This window comes from Pipistrellus kuhlii, unplaced genomic scaffold, assembly GCF_014108245.1.
Source record: "Pipistrellus kuhlii isolate mPipKuh1 unplaced genomic scaffold, mPipKuh1.p scaffold_m20_p_80, whole genome shotgun sequence".
Lineage (NCBI taxonomy): Eukaryota > Metazoa > Chordata > Mammalia > Chiroptera > Vespertilionidae > Pipistrellus > Pipistrellus kuhlii.
Window position 1 is genome coordinate 530,186 of NW_023425585.1, and position 25,125 is coordinate 555,310.

General features: G+C 41.3%; 1 protein-coding gene across 5 annotated transcripts in view; it reads left to right on the plus strand.

Annotated features, from left to right (window-relative positions):
• LOC118712035 (complement decay-accelerating factor) overlaps window positions 1-8,796 on the plus strand; it is a 36,214-nt gene extending 27,418 nt beyond the window's left edge. For 2 of the 5 annotated variants that reach the window (XM_045577030.1, XM_045577026.1), the window contains 3 exons: window positions 5,479-5,542; window positions 7,603-7,702; window positions 8,572-8,796. In XM_045577030.1, the coding sequence (XP_045432986.1) occupies window positions 5,479-5,542; window positions 7,603-7,696 (158 nt within the window). In that variant the 3' untranslated portion in view covers window positions 7,697-7,702; window positions 8,572-8,796. The remainder of the gene's footprint in view (window positions 1-5,478; window positions 5,543-7,602; window positions 7,703-8,571) is intronic. The other 3 variants (XM_045577028.1, XM_045577025.1, XM_045577027.1) reach the window with 2 other exon arrangements.
• The last annotated feature ends 16,329 nt before the right edge of the window (window positions 8,797-25,125 follow it).

A 25,125-nucleotide genomic window follows, 5' to 3' on the forward strand; every position in this document is an offset into this window, starting at 1 on the left:
TGGGTGCCCATATTTCTTCAGAAAAGGAGACAAGTATCATTTTGTTAACACAAGATCTTCTAAGTAGAATTCTGATTTGGATTTTTCAAAAATAAAGTCGATACGCTGTATATTGCCTCTGTTTGTTCATCTGCAGAAAATAATATCATTCAGTACAATTTAATAAATATTTATAATCGCTTTCTACTATTTTCCAAGCACTGTGCTAGCTATTAGAGCTGATCAAATGAGGTAACAGGTGGCAAACTGCTTTGCAACATTTTTTTTAATTTAATAAATCTTTATTGTTCAGATTATTACAATTGTTCCTCTTTTTTCCCTCCATAGCTCCCCTCCACCAGTTTCCTACCCCACCCACTGCCCTTACCGCCCCGACCCTGGTCTCATCCACAGTGTACGATTATTGTTCAATCTCTTCCTGCACCACCCACAGCCATTTCCCCCTGAATTATCAGTCCACTCCCATTCTATGCCCCTAATTCTATTATATTCACCAGTTAATATTGTTCATCAGATTTTTTATTTCCTTGGTTTTTAGATTCACTTGTTGATAGTTTCATATTTGTTGTTCATAATTTTTTAAGTAAATCTTTATTCTTCATATTATTATAAAAGTTCCTCATTTTTCCCCCTCCATCAGGTTCTCACCCCACCCTCTTCCCTTTTCCCACCCCCCATTGTCCTCATCCATAGATGCAGTTTATATTCAGTCTCTTCCTGCATTCCCCACACCTCTTTTCCCTGAGAATCGTCAGTCACTCCCCTTCCATACCTCTGATTCTATTATATTCAACAGTTAATATTGTTCATCAGGTTTTTTAATTCCCTTGGTATTTAGATTCACTTGTTGATAGTTACGTATTTGTTGTTCATAATTTTTATCTTTATTTTTTTCCTCTTCCTAAAGAACCCCCTTCAGCAATTCATATAATTCTGGTTTGGTGGTGATGAACTCTTTTAACTTTTTTATTTGTGAAGCTCTTTATCTGGCCTTCGATTCTGAGTGATAGCTTTGCTGGGTAGAGTATTTTTGGCTGTAGGTTCTTGCTATTCATCACCTTGAATATTTCTTGCCACTCCCGTCTGGCCTGCATGGTTTCTGTTGAGAAATCAGCTGACAATCGTATAGGTGCTCCTTTATAAGTAACTACCTGCTTTGCTCTTGCTGCTTTTAATATTCTCTCTTTGTCTTTTGCTCTTGGAATTTTAATTATGATTTGTCTTGGTGTGATCCTCTTTGGATTCCTTTTGTTTGGAGTTCTGTGCGCTTCCTGAACTTGTAAGTCTAATTCTTTCACCAGGTGGGGGAAGTTTTCTGTCATTATTTCTTTCTGTATGTTTTCGATATCTTGCTCTCTCTCATCATCTGGGACCCCCATAATTCTGATGTTGGTTCGCTTGAAGTTGTCCTAGAGGTTTCTTACATTATCTTCAATTTTCTGGGTTCTCTTGCCTTCTTGCTTCTGTGGAGGAGTGTCTTCTGGCTCTTTATGTTCCAAATCTTTGACTTGATTCTTGCGATCTTCTCCATTCTGTTTTTAGGACTCTGTATAATATTTTTTTATTTCAGACAATGTATTCTTTATTTCTTGTTGATCCCTTATCATTTCTTGTTGATTCCTTATTAATTCTAGTTGATCCCTTTTTATATCCTCATAGGTCTTATCGACCTTTTCTAGGAAATTCTTGAAAAACCTTATAAGCGTAGATTTGAACTCTATATCCAGTTGCTTTTTGTCCTCCATTTCTTTCGTTTGTGATCTGTTTCCTTGTCTCAGCATTTTTGCTGCTTCCCTGAGTTGGTAGGGTAGCTTTGTGTGTTAAGGTGTCCTATATGGTTGTGGGTCAGCCTTCCAGTAATCTGAGGTGGACACTCTTGGTGCACCCCTTTGTGGACTGTGTGTACAGCCTTTGTAATTAGGTCTTGTTGTTGGTATCACTGGGAGGATACCAGGCCAATTGGCTGTGAGAATCAGCTGTGTCTATGCACAAAAGCCTCTGTGCTCAGCTTGGATGGGGCGGAGTTTCAGGGTGGAGCCTACAGCCTTGGCTTCCTGTCATCCCCGCCCTATGAGGTTCCTGAGTCTCAGTGTTCCTCAGTGTCCTTTGGTACTCAGTGCTTTGGTACTTGCTGCAAGCACCTCTGAGAGAAAGGTGCCCTCGAGTTTTGCCCACTACCAGACAGTCTAGTCCAGGGGTCTGCATCCTTTAAGACATAAAGAGCCACTTGGACCCGTTTCCGAAGGAAAAAAAAACCTGGGAGCCGCAAAACCATTGCGACATTTAAAACAAATATAACACTGCATATATTGTTTCTTACCTTAATGCTATATACCGGATCGTGCAGTTAGCTGTCAATCTGAAGAAAAAAAGGACTTTTTCATTTAACAATGTAAAATATATTTTTGCAAATTAATAGCTAATTAAAATATTTAATTTACCTGGTTAATGGGATTTTTGCTCCTGAACCTCAGTGCACAGTGTCAGCACATCAGGGCTGCAAGTTGTCAGAGCCGCGGTAAAGCTTCAAAAGAGCCGCATGTGGCTCTGGAGCCGTAGGTTGCCGACACCTGGTCTAGTCTCTCCCCCAATGAGCCTGGAACTGGGGTTCAGTGCAGTTGGAAGTGGGGTTCAGTACAGTCTGGAGCTTTTGTCTCCTTCCTGCTAGGGCAATCCAGTGGCACAGCCAACAGTCAGTCCTCTGCGCACAAAGTGCGTGACTCCGGGCACTGCCTTTTGCCGCTCCCGAGTTTCCGCCTTACAGTCTAGAATCCCTCTGTATGAGCCTGGGACCCCAGGGTCTCACCCAGAACTTGGGTTTAGTGCAGTTGGAACTGGGGTTCAGCACAGTCCAGAGCTTTTATCTCCTTCCCGCTAGGGAACGCCAGCAGGCACTCAGCCTCCCCTTCCTCTCCAGCTCCGTCCTCTCCCCATGTGCACACCGTGTCTCCATACCTTAAGCTTTTACAGCTCCTCTGATTTTCCTTCTGGTTTTCTCTTTCCTTCTAGTCGTAGAATTTCCAGTCAGTCAACTTTCCTGTAGTTCTGGATAATGTCCACTTTATATTTTAGTTGTATTTTTTGAAATTGTTGTGTGAGGCTACAGTTAGGCATTTACCTATGCCGCCATCTTGGTTTCTCCTGTTCATAATTTTTATCTTTATCTTCTTCCTCTTCTTAAAGAATACCTTTCAACATTTCATATAATTCTGGTTTGGCAGTGGTGAACTCCTTTAGCTTTTTTTTATTTGTGAAGCTCTTTATCTGGTCTTCAATTCTGAGTGATAGCTTTGCTGGGTAGAGTATTCTTGGCTGTAGGTTCTTGCTATTCATCACTTTGAATATTTCTTGCCACTCTCTCTAGCCTGCATGGTTTCTGTTGAGAAATCAGCTGAAAATCATATGGGTGCTCTCTTATAGGTAACTAATTGTTTTTCTCTTGCTGTTTTTAATATTCTCTCTTTGTCTTTTGCTCTTGGAATTTTAATTATGATGTGTCTTGGTGTGGTTCTCTTTTGATTTCTTTTGTTTGGGGTTCTGTGTGCTTCCTGTACTTGTAAGTCTATTTTTTTGTTTGTTTGTTTTGTTTTCACCAGGTGGGGGAAATTTTCTGTCACTATTTCTTCAAATAGGTTTTCAGTATCTTGCTCTCTCTCTTCTTCTAGGATCCCCATAATTCTGATGTTGGTATGCTTGAAGTTGTCCCAGAGGCTTCTTATACTATCTTCAACTTTTTGTATTCTATTTGCTTTTTACTTTTCAGGAGGAGTGTTTTTTGCTTCTTGGTATTCCAAATTTTTTACTTGATTCTTGCAATCCTCTAGTCTGCTTTTAGGTCTCTGTATAATATTTATTTCAGTCAGTGTACGCTTAATTTCTAGTTGATCCTTTTTCATATCCTCAAGTACCTCATTTAATTTATCGGCCTTTTCTAGGAAATGCTTGAAAAACCTTATAACTGTGGTTTTGAACTCTATATTCAGTCTTTTGCTTTTCTCCATTTCCTTCAATTGAGGCCTGCCTCTTTTTCTCCACATTTTAGCAGCTTCCCTGAGTTGATGGAGTAGCTTTGTGTGCTATGTGTCTGAGCAGGACCCAGTAGCTCAGCCTCCCCAGTTACTTATGGTGCACCCTCTTGGTGCACCCCTTTGTGGGCTGTGTGTGCAGTTTTGTTGTAGTTAAGCCTTGATTGATTTGCAACATTTAAACAGTGTAAAAATATTTCTACATCCAGGAACATTACTAAACACTACCTTTTCTTGGAGAAAATCATTTTTAAAGTTAGGTAATTTTCCTACCTTGGAGCTCTTCAATTAATGACTAGGAGCACTGGAATCACAATCATAAGTTTATTAATAATCCATAGTTTCATTTATCACAAGTGGCATAAATATTAAATTGATTCTGATTCACCTTTTGGATAGTTTTCTGTGGGTACCAAGTGGATTTTAACATCATAAATTATTGACATTGTACTTTAAATTCTTTTCCTTCTTTCTAATTTATGAGATAATACTCCATTGTCAATTTATGAACAATCATTTATGTAGATTTGTTTCTCAAACTTCTGTATTTTGCTCTGGTTTTTTGTTAAGCCATCAACCTTCACATAGTTTCTTCTAGAATTACATATATGTACTAATTCGAGTTCTAGAAATAGGCTTTTACTTTCATCATCGAGCTATTTTGGATCACTTTAAATTTCTATATTCATTTATCATTCAAATTGAAAATGGAGGTTTTTGCTGCCTTTGAAAATAATGAGATTAATGAAATGTGATGAATTGGGGGTGGGAGGAGAAAACAAAACCTTGAAAAATGTTGAGAAGCCATGATTTATTTTATGAAAATGATATGGTATAGGATATAAGTTAAAGAAATTGGGTGAAGTATTATAAAAACTTCTCTGTGGTGGAAATAGCTTGGTTGGTTTTTGTTTTTTTTTTAATCATTTGTCCACATGGTAGTGCAATTGTGTGATATTTACATAGTGCTGATTTGGTACCAGATACACTCATTAGACACATTAGCTTCAATTTGCTTTTCGAGTATCTACTTTCCTTTGTAGTCCAGATCAGAAGAGTAGAGTTCAAGGACATTGGAGGGTGGAGTGGGGAGGAAATGTATATATGAAAGATTAATGGTCAAATCATTGAAAATTAAACATTATGGGATTTAATACTTAATAATCTTCTTAAACCTATCAAACTAATTTTATTTCATCATTATAATACTTTATTTGTAATTCTTTATTTCATTTTTCTTTGAAATAAAACAGAACAAAGGGTAAATAATATGCAATTTTTACTCTTAAACTTATAACATATAGAAACCATATGCAAAAACATAATTTCTTTCTTCTATATTTTGTTTAATTTGCCTCTCATACTATTGCCTCACAATGTCCTTATGAAATTATACTGTATATATAATTGCTTATGTGACTATTAACTGTGTATCGTGTTTTCCCCTCTCAAGGACTTACTGTTGGTGCTGTAATAATTTTTATTATAATTATAAACAAAAAATTTGGAAGATCAAGGTGAGCAGAAATTCTGATAACTTAAAACATTTGCTCTTAGCTTCTTTCTGGTAAAACTTGATATTTTATCATGAATAGATAATTTTCCTCATTTAATTGTCTTTTTGGACATGCTATCTCTTTATTCCTTTTGTCTGTAATGACTACCTTGCATAAACAGGCTTTGTGTCTTTTTTTTTTTAATTTTCAATATATTTTAAAACATTAACAACATTTCAAAGGAAAGTGATTTGAAAGCCACAGTCTCACTTTGCAGTCTATTAACCAATTGCCTTTCCCTTAGTACAACTTATGGAAGCATACTAGCATCTGTTTTGCACAAAACCAAAGAATTCTAGGGGAGGATGCCAGCCTCTAACAGCACTAAATGACCTGTAATTAGGCCTGTCTTCGAGTTGCATTTATTGCTGCATCTGGTCCAGCCCAAGATGACGGGCTCTGGCATCTGCCTGCATGGTTCCATCCTGTGTCTACTGTCCATGTGCCATGTCACCATGAGCAACTCCACCTCTCTGTGCCTCAGCTTTCCCATCTGTAAAATGGGGGAAATGGAGAGCCTTCCTTATGGGACTGTGGTAAGGATCAAATCAGTTGCCACCTGTAAAGAAGTTAGAGCATCGCTTGGCACAGAGGAGGCCTTCTGTGGTAAAATAGTAACACTAGGGGGGAAACCCACAGTCTGATCCGAAACATTTGACCTGCCCAGAACATTCATATGTTAAGTGCATTGTCATGGTTGGCTCTGGCATGTTCTGCAGACAGAGGAGTACTTACATTGACTTCTTCTGGCCTCTGGGTGGAGGAAACAGCATGTGCAAAGGCCTGTCTGAGAAACAGAAGTTTTTATTTCTTTAATCCTTATAAACCCGCATGATACCTTAAAAACATAAACACAAATACATAAATTGACTCTCTTCTGTTATCTTGCAGATTTTATTGTTCAGAAAACTAATTATGGAGTTCATATAAACTCTTGAGTCATTTCCACACTTCCCTAAGGCCTTCATTTCATTCATTCATTAAGAACAACTATATTTACGCTGTTACTAAATTGCCTGTCTTCATTCTTTGGCAGATGTGACTATCTGCTTTTAGCCCCATTTAATGCTTTCCTTTCTCCTTAAATTAACAAATATCGCTAAGTAGTAGAGTTAAGCCTATTATAAGCTAAAGCAAAAGTATGAATGTTCTTTAAATCACTAAATGGTTCAGTATTTTAGCCAAATATGGCTTGAGGCCATATTACTACATGTAGGAAAATATAACTTTCTCTTCAAGATTTTCAGGAACTTTTAAGAATGGGCTGTAAAGCCCAGCCAAACACAAGTCTAAGTCATTAGCATGAGCTGATACGGAGGCCCCAGCAGAACTGCTCTGAAAACAGCAAACCAGCTGCCTCATGCTCTGCCTTCCATTTGTCCCACCTCTTCGTTGTCATTTACCTTCCAAGGCCAGTGCTGGGGACTCCGCAGGCAGGAGAGGTGGAAAGCGGTGAGCGTACAGGTTGCTCTAGCTCTCAGCTGCCCTCTGTTTCTTTACTTTGGCAGGGCAATTGGCCATGATGTTTTTGATAGGATGGCATGTGTTGAACCATAGAAGGAGGGAATGTTTGTTTCCCTCATTCCTCTATTTCCGAATAAGAGGAAATTCAGGCATAAACCCCTAAGAAAGAATTTGCCTTTTTTTTTTAATGTGCCCTTTAATAACACTCCACTTGCCTTAATTGAGAAGTGAAAGCTGTTGAGAGTAACAGCTAACTTTATTCATCCCGGTTATCCTCCTAATTCATATCACTTTTAACACTTTTGTATCAATGTAATTAAAACTTTGATCTTAATGAGGACAGGGCAAAGAGTTCATGAGTCTGGAGGTGATAGTGTACCTACCCCTGATGGTCCTTGTGTTTGCCATGAAAGGATTTACCTCTTTTTGAAGTGTGGGGTTAGTACGATACTTTTGAGCTCATAAAAAGGATGTGGCTGTAAGCAACTGTGAAACTACTTTTTGATTCAGGTTAGAGTTATATAATTCAATTAGTGTTTTTCCTCTCTACCATTCAGCTCTTATTACCTCCATGAGAACAGCAAAGCACTCAATGTTATGTTTCATGATTTCACAGAGACTGATGCCTCAGAAGTATGTCCTGGTAAATGACAAAAGGTATATAGTTCTACAAAATCACATTTCTTGTAAAATGTCCAATCAGTACTGTTGGCTCAGGGTTTGTCTGGTACTAATCAAAGATAATAGAGGCTTCAACCTCTATTATTGTTAGACCTCCTTCTCTTTTTGTGAATGATTGACTCGCATTGATCACTCATTACTATGATATGTCATCAGTTCTTAACACTTCAGCAATACGCGCATCATCTCATTCTGTTTGCACTCAGTTTATTGTAATGATTAGATGCTAGCAATGACATAAATATTTGGGGGAGAGGAAATAAAAGGTCGATACATTAGGCCTACAAATAAGAATGCCTTTATTCTAACTATTTGCATCATGAGATGATGGGCTTATATTGTATTCTTTTCTCTTTTTTGCTTGGTGGCTTTCAGAGTTTCCAGTGTTTAGGAAATATTAAAATTTGGTGTACAGTATATTTTATAAGTCCTGTTTATGGATCTGATAAGATAGCTCTTTTATGTTGTCATGAAAAATTGTTACACAAAAATAACTTCACATTAACGTATCTGTGAAACTTTCTAGGTGTCTTCTTTTTGGACAAAACTTTCCATTATTTTACATGTAGTAGTCAAGGGGTTCTCATTGAGTTTTAACCTGAAAATATCTTCATTGATTCTACCTCGACCACTTAATCTCAAAAACTATTTTAGTTGGTGTTGACCATAGTTACTATACACTAGCTCCACAGTGGCTGAGGTTGTCTATTCTGTATAACTTACTAATTTTGCATTGTTTGATACCCCAAATTCTCCATTGTTTATCGTATCATAACTTAACATTTCATGTTTAACACCAATAAGTAAAATTACTTTGATTTTAACTTTTTATTTTTAACTTTCAGGAAACACATTTATGACATTGACAGTTTTGCTTATGATGCTGGTAGCCATTGGCTACATGACTTAGCCAAAGAAGAGATAAGAAGAAAGTGCATACAAGTACACAGAATATCCTAGTTTTTATGAGTTTCTGGAAGCACAGACACAATCTATGCAGCGGTGCTCTTCATCTTGCACGTTATCAGTGTCTTTAAGGTGTGCAACAATGTCAATAAAGCAAGAAGAAACTAATCTGTCCTAGAATTGCATTCTCAACATTTCCAAGCCTCTTGAAAATAGAACAACTCACAGACTGAGAGTGATTATGTGTCTAAAAGTGTAGGTATTTGTGAGCATGAAGAAAAGGAATGTGGACACCAAAGAAAGGGTGTCACTACCATCACTACTAGCCCCTTGGAAAGGTCCAGAAAATGTAACTAAGACCTGGTCCATAGAAAAAGAAATGGATAGCCAGTATGAAATGGAATTGCCATAGCCTAGAACAAAGACTATCCTTACATGATATTACTCTACAATGTCATTAAAATTTTTCTCAGATTTGTGTTACCTTAGTTACTTATAATAGTACCCTGAACCCTTGAGGATCAATAAAAAAATCAACTTTTGGTGCTTGGAGACAAAGGTAACACATCTCTTAATATTCTAAAATTACAAAAGCATGCCAAAACCTGTTTGGCTCAATGGATAAAATTACAAAAGCATAATATACAATTATCCCAAGCAAACTTACAAACCAGTTCTTTGAATGTCTGGCAGCAATTTAAATATGACATGAAAGGACTTAATCCCTTCCATTGTGTAGAGGGCCCCCTGGGAAGGCACCTGAACATTCTATATTGGCCCCTCTTGCTCTTTTGGCCAAGAGGGACCTTCTTCTCACAATTTAATTGCCCACAGCTGCTGCCTGAGCTTTCTGTTCATATCGAAGTTGAAGCCCCATAATGACTGGTACCATGGATCTGTCTCTCACCAGTGGGGCGAGCTGGGCCCTCCCTGGAGAAGAATCCTGGGTTCCCCAAAATATGTGATCAGTATTGGGGCCCCGCCAGTAGGCGTGGGAATCCTAAGGCAGGAGCTGGATGTGGAGGCCACTGGGGCATAGGATACCAAGGAGACAGAACTGAACCTCACATCACCCTGTTTGGTCCCAGAGGATGGCCCGTTAGCCAGTGTCGGGTAAGATTCCTCAGAGAAGGAACAACCTAAGACAGGCACAGTCACAGAGGGGCCATCAGGAGAGAACTTGGGGGTCAACTGAGGTGGGGCACAGACCCTCACCCCCAAAACTTTCAGGAGCCTGACACCTCACCCCTGCTGAGGGAGTCTCCTGTCCCCATGGCTGCTTAACTTCCCATGCCCAGCTCAAATCGGAACCCGGGTAAAAGACAGAGACTTGGCTGACAGCAGCCGCCCTCGCACTACAACAAGACTTGTTTCAGTTGTCTTGTAAACATGCTGTGGGAAAGTGGGTTTTTGATATATAAATCCAGCCTATCACCAGAAATGTTCAGGGCCTACTCAAGAAGGCAAATAATCCTTTCCCCTAATATTTACATGGTAAAATAAGATTGTTTTAGAGTAATAAATTTGACAGTAAAATAGTAGACCAGTTTTCAGGCTAATTTAAATTGGCTAATTGAAATAAGCTAATATCCTTAAGAAAAAAGAAAAAAAAAGTATTGCACTTGACAAAAAGCTGTTCCTAAAGTGTTAACTAAAATTTTTATTGGTAGTTTATCTCAGGATAAAATTTCACAATAGGAAATGAACCTAAAGCAGTCATATTATAGTGCAAACAATTAAAATTTAAAAGCTATCAAGATTACATTATAACATTTTCAAAAGCATCCTAATATTTAAATCAAAAAAGGGGGAAAGTAGAAGAATATCATGTAAAGAAAAATATCCTGAAAGTAAATTACATCTATAAAATCTGTACTTTAGAAAATTAATTGTAATGCTATCATCAAGACACCCATGAAAACACACATGGTGTCAAAACAAGCCAGAGGAAAATCATTTGGGCAAAAATTGAAAAAGGATCCCAAGTCAAATTTATAGAAAATATTCCTTTATTAACTTTTGGTCGAGAATATGTTTGTATATTTTCAGAAAACAACTCTGAGACCATGTGGATTCTAGCAACAGAGAGGAATTGACAGGACTACTCCAACCATGAAGACAGAAGAGAAGCAGTCCAGAGATGGAAGTTGCAGGTGACGCCTTACCATAATAGCAGTCAGCAGCTGTATAAAGCTCAGGCAGCAGCTGTGGGCAATTAAATTGTATCACTGCAGGTTGCCCAGGAAGAAACCAGAGAGGGTTGGACCTGCTTTACCACCATTTGCCCACCATCCAGAACTGAAATATCATTGCTGACATGTACACATAAGGAACTGTTTGACATTGAAACTGGGTCTCAAAAGAACTGGTGGCCCAGAAAGAAGCCCACTACAGACTAATTCATAACGATTATTGCTTGCCTTATTTTTTATTCTTATATTTCCAGTAGGACATGATCTCACTCATCTGGGGGAAATGGTAAACAACATAGACTGATGAACAAGAACAGACCCAGAGATAAGGAGCCATGGGTCAGACTGTTGGACCTCAAAGGGAGGGTGGGGATAAAAGGGAGAGATCAACCAAAGGACTTATGGCACACATATGAGCCTAACCAGTGGTCAAGGACAGTCGGGGGCTGGGGGATTAGAATGGGGGGTTGAGGACAAATATGTGATACCTTAATCAATAAAGACATTAATTTTTAAAAAAGGAAATAAGTTATTTTTCCCATTAGATTTGTAATGTTATGTTTACTAAAATATATATATATATAAATTGGAAATAGAAAACAAATGAAAAAAACATTGCCCAGTCTCTTCTGAGGAAAATTGCCAAAGAGAGATGAACCACACTATAAAATAACCCTTATGGGCTCTCGGGCATTTTTATCATTCCTTATTCCACTCAAATGAGCTTGAAATGCTTGGCAAATGTTTTAAATGAAAAACAGGTTAATGACTCAGAGTGTCAAGTTTCTTGGATTAGGTGGTGGCAAAGGAGAAGTATAGAAGGAAGAAATAATTATTTCTTTCCCATATAAGTACAAATAATTAACAAGAATTTAGCTCCTTTTTAAAAAAATATATTATTGATTTTTTTATAGAGAGGAAAGGAGAGCTAGAAACATCTTCAATCAGCTGCCTCCTGCACACCTCCCACTGGGGATGTACCCACAACCAATGCCCGGAATCAAACCTGGGACCCTTCAGTCCGCAGGCTGACGCTGTATCCACTGAGCCACACCGTTTTTAGCATGAATTTAGCTCCTTTTAAGATAGATCAGTGACAATTTTAATTTTATTCTTAGGACAGTCTTTTTTTTGTTTTGTTTTTTAAGGATCCTGTGAAAGGGTGAAAGGATGAAGGTGTCTTTTTATTAACTCAATGTCTTTAAAAGTATCCAGAGATATTGTAAGATTAACATGAAAAAGGTTCTATATTTCAGAAGTAATTCTAAATTATACATCTTATTTTTTGTGATAATAAAATTATTTATTTATATTAGTGAACACACTGGTTTTACATGTATAACAAAAAAAGTTGAAGAAGATAAGTAAAGAAAAATTTATTTTTCCTAAATGAAATAAATAATTGATCACATTTTTTTGTCTCATGTAGTATTTGAAACTTACTTTCTAAAATATAAATAATTTATCTCTAAATAACACATTCCCTTTCTGCCTCCCATAAGTAGTTCACAAAGATATTCTTTTGGTTATCCCAAATGTTTGGTGAAACATTTGTGGTTACTTTTAAATTATACTATATTGTACTTTCTTAAGCATGTCATAATCCTCTCAGAGTATTATACCACTTGTTACTGATTTACCTAACGGCAATCACATTAATTTCTAGCTTTTTAATGTATTCTTGTCATCTTACATTTTAAGTTATAGACTAGCATATGCACATAACTAAATTTAACAATAATTATCTGTCACATTACATCATCTGCTTTGTTGTTGAAGTATTTTAAACTAACTTCCATATGCACCATGGCATTTCACTGTAAATACTTCAATATGTTTCTAACAATACGGATTTTTTTTTTTTTTTTACTTAACCACAATCAGTACAAGTAACAAGACTTAATAATTTGCTAATAGTTTCTAATATTTGGTAATTCATTTAACTCTCCTAAAAGTACCGTGAATAGGTACATATCCACCTACTAATTCATTTGTTTGTTAACTAGGAGGGCCTGCTCTACCTACTCTGTGACAATCTGGTAGTAGCAAGGACACTGATTCAGTTATTCAGGAACATACCTGTGCACCTACTATGTGCAAATTACCATGTGCTACTGGCTGGCATTACCAAGATGACAATGACAGTGTCTGTACTCAAGTTGCTTATTTTCTACCACAGAAAGACCAAAATTATATACCTACTGAGAGAAAGAATGTGGAGTTATAAGTGTTACAGTAGTCACCTGTGCAGAGTACAGAAGATGCCTGGCTGCCTTTGCTAAGTGGATGAATGTTGGGCAGGGACAGGGTGTGAACTAAGAAAGGACAAGTAGAGGAGGGTCACGTGGCAGGATTGGCGGCTGCAAAGGGCATCACATGCTCCAGGTAGAAAAGGCTTGGAGAGAGCACTACAGTGTGTCATTTGCTTAGCGTGGAAATAAGAATTATAAATATTTTACTGCACCTTGATCAAATTAAAAGTTAGAAACAATGGACACAGGTTTATAATAGCAGGAATTTTAAATATTAGGAAATACAATATTGAACTTTGACAATACAGTACATTGAGTTAATCTTTATATTTTAATATCACATAGGTAAGAGTAAAAGCTAAAAAATATGTAACAGTTTTCTAAAAATAATAATAATGGGGCTTTCTTATATGGTTTATAATTACTTTGTATACTGTTACCATGAAGTTGAATAATATTTTCCCAAGGTAAGTTTTATAAAGGGTGCAAAGATTATATCTTATCTTTATACTTGAGACCAATGCTTACTTGTTGTAAAAAATTATACTTGCTTAAGCATAGAAATCTATGTTTTATGTTATTTAACTCCCTATGTTATGGCATTTAGAAATGGGGCCAGTGGGAAATAATAAAGGTTAGATGAGCTCACAAGGTTGGGGCCCTGGTGATGGGATTAGTGCCCTTACAAGAAGAGACACCAGACAGCACTGTCTCTCTCTCTCCCTCTCCCCCTCTCCCTCTCTCCCTCTCTCCCATGTGAGGTCACAGGGAGAAAGCAGCCATCTACAAGCCAGAGAGCTCACACAAGAAGCTGACCATCCCGGCACTCTGATTTGGGGCTTCTGGTTTCTGTTGTTTAAGCCACTCAGTCTATGATATTTTGTTTTGGCAGTTTTGAGTTAATACTATGGCCAAATATAGTACTACTGTATTGTTAGTTTATAGAATTACTGGCAAACTCACTTTACATTGTAAAGATACACTTTATATATTATTTTTTAAACTGAAAGTATACTGAGATCTTTTAGCACTGTGATTTTGTGCAAAATATTTAACCTCCGCGTTTCTTAGTCCACAAAAATTACAGTAGAATGTCGGTATTTATAGGTAGGATGCTTAGAATAGTGTCTGTCATATAATGCACTATGTGTTCATTAAATGAAATAAAAGTAAACAAAACCAGGCATGTTTCTAAAGTTATTTATCTGCAATTACATGTTTTTGGCTTTTTTTAACATAGAGAATTTGTATTGGCTTCTTGTACTTAGCATAATGTTTTTGAGGTTCATCTAATTTGGGGCCTGTATTACCATGTTTCTCCGAAAATAAAACATCCTCCGAAAATAAGACCTACTTACAGGTTTCCTTCTGAGTGAAATATAAGACATCCCCCGAAAATAAGCCCCCCGCCCCAGGCTAAACATGAGAGATTTGGTCCACTGATTCTGAAAGAAATGGAGTCACAAGAAATTCACCAGGAAGTTCAGGAATTGGATTGTTATGATGATGTTCCAGAAGATGATGACATGATTGTCATTAAATAAATGAGTAAATTCTTGATACTGTAGGATTCACAGTTCGTCTGGTTTGTGTTGACAACTACTGTACTACCATACCGTATACAGGTAATAAATTTCCTTTATCTTCATTTAACAATAAATGTGTACCGTATTCTTCTTCATGGAAAAATAAGACATCCCCTGAAAATAAGACCCACTGCATCTTTGGGAGCAAAAATTAACATAAGACACTGTCTTATTTTCGGGGAAACAGGGTAGTACCATATTCATTTTTACGGCTGAGTAATAGTCTCTTGTATGGATATACCACATTTTGTTTATCCATTCACCATCTTAATGTTGAGGGACATTGGGTTGTTTCCACACTGGCTGTTATGAATAGTGCTGCCATGGACATTCATGTACAGGTTTTTCTGTGAAGTGTGTATACGTTTTCATGTTTTCTTTTTACCACAGAAAACAGTGCAGGCTCCATGTCCCCTGTGTTTGACTTTCTCCTTGGGCCTTTCCATGGCTGTTAATTATTGCACTACTGTTATTTAACATATTCTGTTCCTCTATTTTGTAATTCAACAGGGATGCTGAGGACTTTAAATCATAGATTTCGATTTTCCTCATCCAAAACATCTTAAAGAATAGAAAGTTTTTAGACTAGAAAAATATTTTCATTAATAATTCAGATTTTTCTTTTCAGGCATGTGTATGTATTTTATTTCTCTCCTTATTAAAGCTTTAGCCAATGATGTTATAACACAATTTAATAAGTCAGAATTTTTATTTGGAAAACAAAATTTTCATATAGAGAAACATGTTCAGACTTGGTCCTCTGAACATTAATGCCTTTATCCTATATAAATAATGGTTCCCTTTGTAAACATAATGACTGTGAGACAGGTTCTTCCATTTTCTTTCCATTTTATTTATTTATTTTTATTTTTTTATATAATAAATTTTTATTGTTCAGATTATTACAGGTGTTCCTTTCCTCCTCCCCGCCCCCCCCCCCAGCTCCTCTAAACCTGATTTCCCACCCTATGCCCCTACCCCCTGCCACTGTCTTCATCCATAGGTGTAAGATTTCTGTCCAATCTCTTCCTGCACCCCTCAGACCCTTCCCCCTGAGAATTGTCAGTCCACTCCCTTTCTATGTCCCTGATTCTATTATACTCACCAGACCATTCTGTTCTTCAGATTTTTTATTCACTTGATTTTTAGATTCACTTGTTGGTAGGTATGTATTTGATGTCTTTTTGTTGTTCATAGTTTTTATCTTTACCTTTTTCTTCTTCCTCTTCTTAAAGAATACCTTTCAGCATTTCATGTAATCCTGGTTTGGTGATGATGAACTCCTTCAGCTTTTTTTGTCTGTGAAGCTCTTTATCTGACCTTCAATTCTGAGTAATAGCTTTGCTGGGTAGAGTAATCTTAGTTGTAGGTTCTTGTTGTTCATCACTTTGAATATTTCTTGCCACTCCCATTTGGCCTGCATAGTTTCTATTGAGAAATCAGCTGACAGTCGTATGGGTACTCCTTTGTAGGTAACTGTTTTTCTCTTGCTGCTTTCAAAATTCTCTCTTTGTTTTTGCCCTTGGCATTTTAATTATGATGTGTCTTGGTGTGGTCCTCTTTGGATTCCTCTTGTGTGCTTCCTGGACTTGTAAGTCTCTTTCACAAGGTAGGGAAAGTTTTCTGTCATTATTTTTTTTCAATGGGCCGTCAATATCCTGCTCTCTCTCTTCTTCTGGCACCCCAAAAATCTGGATGTTGGTATACTTAAAGCCATCCCAGAGGCTCCTTACACTGTCCTCACACTTTTGGGTTCTTTCTTTCTGCCTCTCTAGTTGTCTTTTGCTTCCTGGTATTCCAGATCTTTGGTTCGACTCTTGGGGTACGTTGATCTACAGCTGAGTTTCTGTATATTCTTTATTTCAGACAGTGTATGCTTAATTTCTGACTGGTCCTTTTCCACTTTTTTGGCATTCTCATTAAGGTTCTTGAAGGTCTCTTCAAGTTTCTCAGCAGTTTTTAGAAGATTCTTGAGTAACCTTATAAATGTGGTTCTGAACTCTATGTCATCCAATAGTTTACTTTCCTCCATCTCTCCTATTCTTGACATACTTCTGTGTCTCTGCATTTTGGCTGCCTCCCTGTGTTGATGTAGGGGCTTTGTGTGGTAGATGACCTATAGGGGCCAGAAGTTCAGCTTCCCCAATCACCTGAGGTGGTCACTCTTGGTTCACCCTTTTGTGGGCTGAGTGCAAAGTCTTGGTGTAGTTAAGCCTTGATTGCTGTTGGTACAATGGGAGGAATTGACCTCCAGGCCAATTGGCTGTGAGGACCCACTGTGTCTATAATGGAAGAATTGCTGTGCTGCAGACACAGCAGGCCTTGTTTCAGTGGGGCTTTGGTACTCCACTGTGAGCCTGCCTCCTGAATGTGTCACTTATGGGTGTGAGGAGTTGAAATCTGGTGTCTCATTAGGTACACTGGCTTCTGTATCTCCAATGGGGTACAGTTCAGCTTCTGTCTGAGGTCACCCTGCAGGAGCTACAGTGAGAACCACAGTCCTCTCCTCCCTGCTTGGAGCTTGGAAGCTCTGGAGCTGTCTACACCAGGTTCCATGTTTGCTAGGTTAAACTGCAATAGAGAAGGCCATTCATATGCAAAAGCCCCTGCTTGGAGCTTGGGTGTGTTTGTAGATTGTGCAGGGCAGAGACTCATGGAGGAGTCTCAGGGCAGAGTCTCAGGGCATCACTAGGCTGGGGCGTGGCCAACAGCAATGGCTGCCAGTCAGCCTTCTCTGCCTCTCTGACCACATCCCCACATCTCTCGCCCCCACACAGCAAACAATTATTCTTGCACGCAGCTCTGCAAGCAAGCCACCCTCACTTTCTGACCCAATGGCAGACAGTTTAGCTTCTCCCCAGAAACTGGATTTCAGAGAGATTGGGAGCTGGTCTCTCTTCAGGTTGAAGAAAGCAACGCCCTCCTCCAGCCACTGCCAGCCCTTATTGCACTTGCGCCCCTGTACCTCAGTTTTTCAGCGCTTGTGCCCTGAATGTTCCTTTCTCTTTCAGTTTAGTTGTAGAGCTTCCTTTCATCCAGCTTTCCCATGGTTCTGGGTGATAGATGTTTTGTTTTTTAGTTGTAGTTTTGAAATTGTTGTGCACAGCAGCAGTTTAGGTGTGTTTACCTAAGCCACCATCTTGGATCTCCATTTTCTTTGCATTTTAATATGTTTTTATTGATTTCAGAGAGAGAGAGGAAGGGACAGAGAGAGAGTGAGAGAAACATTGATGTGACAGAGAACCATCCATCCATTGCCTCCTGTTTCACACCCCGACCAGGATGGAACCTGCAACCTAGGCATGTGTCCAGACCATGTTTTGGCTACTGTTTCACGTATCAGATGATGCTCATCCAACTCAGCCCCATCAGCCAGGGTTGTACTTCCAGTTCCTTTGAATCTAGAGAGGTTTTATTAGTGCTGCTTTGTTGTTTTTATTTCAGAGATAGCACATTTAAAATGTTAGGGATGCTCTTTTGATAGTTTAACTTTTTTTTTTTTTTTTTTTTTGAGTATTTTAGAGACTCCTCCCAGATATATGTTGCAATTGGTAGTCATTTTATATTAATACTGTGGGCATTCCATTGCACACCAAAGACATTATCTTTCTAGCAAAGAATTAGGTACATAAACTTGTCTTGATCAAATTGCCATCCACTTGGTGCCCAAGTGCTTGGAGAAGATGGGACCTTGCAGTCCATTATCATCAGCCCTTTATCACCAGTGACATCCTGAATTGGAAACATCACACAGCTTATTCTGAAAAACCTCAGGCCATGGTAACGATCTTCCAGACCCAGAAGCCCAACTGGGTGGACTTTTTAGCAGCTCCTTTTCACGTTCTTTAACACTGAGGAGCGCATGAGAGTAATGACAGAGGCTCGGAAGTGGCTCCGGACCCAGGCAGGGACATTAGACACAGACAGATGGGCCAGGGAGGCCTTCCCAGATGAGGAACCTGATTGGAACCCGAACTCAGAAGACGGAAGGGCCAAACTAGAAAGGTATCACTGGCCTTCCTCCAGGGGGTCAGGGCCGGAGCCAAGAAGCCCACCAACATGGCTAAAATCTCTGAGGTTTTCCAGAAGCCGGACGGAAGCCCAGCAGCTTTCTATGAGAGAATGTGAGGCATACCGATCTACACCCCTTAACCCTGAGGCCCTGGAAAATCAGACCATGGTAAACGCCGCTTTCATAGGAGAAAATTACAGAAGCTGGAAGGGTATACGGGAAAGAATGCCACTGAACTGCTGGAGACAGCCAACAAGGTTTCATCAACCGAGACAGCGAGGCAAGGAGAGAGGAAGAGAAGAAAATACAAAGGAGGGCCAATATAACAGCAGCGGCTTTTAGAGGCTTAAGCTCCCAGACAGATCAGAAAGGGAAGCAAGAATACAGACCAGGGGGAAAGGAAGAGCGAGCCTGAGACAGACCAGAGTGCCTATTGTAAGGAGACAGGACACTGGGAGACAGGACACTTACTACCCAAATGGCAAAGTAAGAAAGCTGGGCCCCCTTTTCTGCCCAGTCGCTATCAACCAGAGCCACCTGAAGCAGATCTCATTGGGCTAGCGATGGCTGATTCCAACTAGGACAAACCAGGCTCTTTTCAGCTGGGCCCCCACCAGCCCATGGTCAGAATGAAAATCGGGGGCCAGAGTATGGACTATATGGTTGATACAGGAGCGGAGCACTCAGTGGTCACACAGAAAGTAGCACCTCTCTCAGGAAAGGAGGTCACCATTATTAGAGATAATGAGGATCAGACCCGTAGACCATTCTGCACCCTCACCGACACCAACTTGGCGGTCATCAACCAATTCGTGAATTCCTGTACTTGCCTCTAATGGGTAGAGACCTTTTAGCCAAAATAGGGGCAGACATCACTTTTGCTCCAGATGACTCAGCACAGCTGCGCCTGAGTGAGGAGACCTCCCCAATGATCCTGACCTAGCAGTGCCCCAGGAGGAAGAATGGAGACTTTATCACCTCCAATCCCCCTCCCCCGTCAGAGGCCTCACCTTTAGAACCTGAATTAGAGGAAGAATTCCCACTGGTCTGGGCGGAAAGGAATTCTCCTGGTCTGGCTAAGGACCATGCCCCAGAACTGATTGACTTAGAGCCTGGGCACAGCCTGTCAAAAGCCGCCACTTAGACCTGCTGCTTCCATGGGGACTTGTTAAGTGATGCAGGTCTCCATAGAACACGCCACTCTTGCCTGTCAAAAGCCTGGGCTAATGGCCACTGCCCTGTCCAGGATCTACGGGCTGTTAATGAGGCTGTTATAACCCTGCATGTCCATGGGGTTATAAGGAAAAGGGGCTCTTGATGGCCAGGGGAAAAGGAATAAAAAAATCAGAATGATATTTCAAAGTCACTAGAAGCAGTCTGGGAGCCCAAGGAAATAGCCGTCATCCATTGCAAAGGTCACCAGAAAAGGAGACTCAGGGTCAGAAGGAAACCAGCCTGCCGACGCCTCAGCCAAGCTGTCTGCTAAAGAACAAGTGGCTCCGGCATGGATCATGTTTGCCCTGAACCTCCAAAGTACACTCCTCAGGAGGAGGAATGGGCCCAGCAAGAGGGGGCAAGAGAACGAGGAAGGCTGGTGGGTACTCCCAGATCATAGGGCCCGTAAGGTAGTCCTCCAACAGCATGAACTTACTCACTTAGGGAAGACACCCTAGAAGCTTTGTTAGGCAGATTCTACCTGATTGCCCGTCTTCCCTCCTTGTGAGTCTCAGCCTCACGGCATTGCTTCCTCTGTGCGCAGAACAATGCCAAACAGGGTCCTGTGGGACCAATAGGAGTTCAGCGCTGTGGGCAAGCTCCTTTTGAGGACTTAGAAGTAGATTTTACAGAAATAGGGCCTAGCAGAGGGAATAAATACTTGTTAGTCTTTGTTTGCACTCTTTCAGGCTGGGAAAAGGTGAGAGAAGTCACTAAGGCATTGCTGAAGGACATAATTCAGCAGTATGGAATGCCTCTGACCATAGGGTCTGATAATGGCCCAGCCTTTGTAGCAGAAATAGTACAGCAGGTAGCCAAGGCTTTAGGAATTAGATGGAGCCTACATACAGGCCTCAGAGTTCGGGGAAAGTAGAGTGCATGAACTGGACTCTAAAGCAGGCAATGGCTAAGCTATGCCGAGAGACAACCCTAACCTGGACAGATATCTTGCCTCTTGTACTCCTGCGGGTACGCTGTGCCCCGGGGGCCAGGGTAGGTTTCTCTCCCTTTGAAATTCTATATGGTAGACCCCTTCCCGTAAGTCAGCCAAAGGGAGATTTGGGGGAAATGGGAAACTTAGAAATCCAGAAGCAACTACAAGGACTTGGAAAAACTGTCTTTGAGGTCCACAGGTGGGTTACTGAAAGACCACCCATCTCTCTAGGAACAGCCGTTCATCCTTATAACCCTGGAGACCAGGTCTGGGTAAAGGCCTGGAAAGGGGAGCCCCTCAGGCCTACCTGCAAGGGACCCTATCCAGTCATACTAACCACCCCCACAGCTCTCAAGGCTGAACACTCCCGGGTGAAGGCAGCCCACCGTGATGCCCAGCCTGAGTGGAAGGTGACCTCTGAGCAGACGCACCCCCTGAGGAGCACTCTCAAGAGGAGAGCAGATCTGGCCAATCAACCACCTCCTTCACACTTCCTACTGGGGATGTACCCGCAGCCAAGGTACCTGCCCTTAACTGGAATTGAACCTGGGACCCTTCAGTCCACAGGCCAACACTCTATTTACTGAGCCAAACCAGTTAGGGCATAATCTTTCTTATCTCCTGCTAAAGGTAATATGCTCCGATATTCCTGGATAATCATTAGTTTTATCTTTCTAATAATTCTCATTTTGTCTTTTTATGAGTGCTGCCGGAACCCAAGGCTAGTACCAGGAGAACTCATCTGCCAGAGACACAGAAGCACCTTAAAATTACTGCTTCCCACACAGCAGGGAAACAGAGGCCTCATCGTGGATTGCTGGACTGCATCTTGTCGTGCCATCCTTGGCTACATCTGCCCTGCAGGAACGGCCATAATACTGCTTTGTCCTAGCGGCTCACTGTTGTGGGCCCCACTGAGCAGAAATAGAGGGAATAACATGCGCCATTAACAATACTAGCGAGCACATACTTGCTCCCATAGGGACCGCTGCCACGTGTCCTTGCTTAGAAACTCACTCCCCAGATATGCTAGGCCAGGTAGCCTAGGGGAAGCCCCGTCAAGCCAGGTGTCTGTTAGCTAATCTTATCAGCCTGGGGCACGTTACGACTCCACTACCAAATGCACGTGTGTGCTTGTGTGTGTGTGGGGGGGGGGGGGGGTTGAAGTAGGAGGGATTGTATTGTATGGATAAAACGATAGGACCTGTCACGGCCAATGTGCAGCTAATTAATTGTAAGGTTTCAGCAGTGCCCAGGGCCAACATCCAACAGGTCGTCACCCAGATGAACTATGCAACTCTATCCTCAAGGCTGAAAACGCCCCTTCCCCCGGTGCTCCCTGAAGGAACCATCCACGTGTGCGGGACTGCTGCTTACCTCTGCCTGCCTGCAAACTAGACAGGAATGACTTTAAACTTCAGAATTCCCTACAAACCCCTCACGGGGTGCTAACCCCTTGTCATCGCCCCTTACCAGCTGGAAGCAGTTAAGAGCAGTCATCGTCCATGTTCACCATAACATCCCGTAGTCATTGTACCACAAGGCTAAGAGAAGCTTGTGGGACCAGGGCGGGCAGGGGAGACGAGAAGGCTAAAAAGGGCTAATTCCAATGGAACCCTGATACTCGGGGCTACTGATCTGAATCCATGCCAGCGAGCTCAGTGCACATCCTGGTAGCCTGTAGTGAAGTCCCTCTCTCCTCCCCAGACCCTGGTCCTGCAGAGCCTGTCACTGTGGACAGCCTGCCCCGGAGGGGGGTTACTAACGCGGCTCCAGGCCAGACCCTCAGGTATGGCTGGAGACCCCAGCACCCGGGCCTTATTGCAAAGCCTCGAAAAAAACCGGAAGTGAGAGATGCAAATCAAAACAACAATGAGGTACCATCTCACACCTGTCAGAATAGCCAACATCAACAAATCAACAAACGACAAGTGTTTTCGAGGTTGCAGAGAAAATGGAACCCTCGTGTACTGCTGGTGGGAATGCAGACTGGTGCAACCACTGTGGAGGACAGTGTGGAGTTTCCTCAAAAAACTGAAAATGGAACTTCCATTTGACCCAGTAATCCCACTCCTAGGAATATATCCCAAGAAACTAGAAACACCAATCAGAAAGGATATATGCACCCCTATGTTCATAGCAGCACAATCTACAATAGCTAGGATTTGGAAACAGCCTAGGTGCCCATCAGCAGATGATTGGATCCAAAAACTATGGTACATCTACACAATGGAATACTATGCTGCCATAAAAAAGGAGGAATTCTCATCAATTGCAGCAACCTGGATAGAATTGGAGAACATCATGCTGAGTGAAATAAGCCAGTCAATGAAAGAGAAATACCACATGACCCCACTCATTTATGGATAATAAAGAACATTATAAACTGATGAACCAAAAGATAGATATAGAGACAGTAAAGCAACAAGCAGACTATCAAATTACAGCAGGAGGGTAGGGAGATCTGGGGGAGATAAGAGATCAACCGAAGGACTTGTATACATGCATATAAGTACAACCAATGGACACAAAACTCTGGGGAGGGAGGGTATGTATGGGGGGGGGGGGTAATGTTAAAATATGTACACAGATAGTAATATTAAAAAAATAAAAAAATAAAACCACTGGGGATGGGGGGAAAAAAAGAAGAAGAAGAAAGAAAGAAAAGAAAAGGACCGCAAGCATAATCCATGTTTGCGGGACAAGGACCACAGGGAGATATAAAGGAAGGCCTTCACTCAGATTCGAAGGCTGTTCCCTGAGTCCACCAGTGTATTAAATAGTGTCCCTTCTTTTTCTCAGAAGCGTCCTTGGTTTTCTTTGGTCTTCTGCAGCACTAAGAAGCCTGTTTGTGGTTCCGCTTCATAGCACAGAAGTTTGGCTTCCAGGACAAGGACTTGACTGAGAGAGGAAGTAGCCGGAGGAGCCCCTCGGGGCAGCGTCACGGGCACTGACACGCGGGCCATGCCACGGCCAGGAAGCTAGGGACACCTTACAGAGAAGGAGACACCGCTGAGAGGTGTGTCTGAAGAGCGGGAGCCTCAAAGCAGCAGAAAAGTGAGAAATAAAGGCATCAGCACCGAACACAACCATGCGGACCAGGGCTGCTCCCTTTTGTAAGTGAATTTACAGCGACGTCTAGAGGTCCAGCCGGCACCCAATGGCTGGGCGTGAGGCTGGTGCCAGGCAGGTCCCCGAAGAGGAGACGCCAGGGAGCGGACAGGCTCTTTCCCCGGAGGAGGTGGCACGCCAGGCTCCGATGAGCAGAAAGCAGGTGGCGCGGCTCAGGCAGGGGCAGGATGGCCCTGATGGACAGACAGCCCGGAGGCGGGGCTGCCCCGAGGTCTGCTCCGTGTCCTGCGGCTGAAGCAGGCGCCAGGAGACTGGCCGAGTCCTCAGCAGTTTGAAGGCACTTCAGCCTCCTGCCCAGGCAAACCTTACAACTGTTAACGAAAAAAACCATTGAAACCTGTAAAGAATTTTAGTGAGTTTATTTGAGTCGAACTGTCGATATATGCCTCGAAGCAGAACCTCAATGGATTGAGATAATGCTCCGAAGAATGGCAGGTTACATTTCCATTTATACACTGAAATCAAAGAGGGACATAGGTGGGTTACATGAAATTCATTGGTGATGGAGTAAGGAGGCGGGAGAAAGCAAAGCGGTGGGAAACCCCTGGGATTGGATAAAAAGTAAAATGATGGATGGGTACTCAGGTGAGTGCAGGAACAATTAACATGATAAAGAAGGAATTTGAGGCATCTGTCCTGGTGCCCACCACATTGGGTTGTGCCCCAGGGGCCCAGAAAAAGGGTAGTTACAAGTTACCCAGACATCTCTCAGATATGTTATCTTAGAGGCAGGAAGGCAGATGGACTCAGGAAAAAAGATCTAAATTGATCTTTGTCAGGTGAGATATCGGCCTAGAACATGACATAACCTGTTTGTAGTTAGATATTTAATTTCCAAACCATCTTTTGTGGTTATTTTAGTCTCTGAGTTTGCAAGACTGCCACGCAGGCCTCCCCTGGGCTTGCCAAGTGAGCATGTGGCTCTTTTCCTTCACACAACGAAAGCATCACCGGGCATGTCTGAGCAGGGCACTCTGGTTTTAGAAGCCCGTCACTCTGTCACCTGATGGTGTGCGTTTCCTGCACGTGGCTCCGGAGGCTGAGTGGACAGGGACCGAACCTTTGCAGGAGCCTGCAGAAGCTCCTTCTGATTCAGACCTCGGCTCTGTCCCCGAACACAAAAAAGGCGATGGAGCAGGAGCCTCCTTTTATCCTTTAAAAATGTTTCCT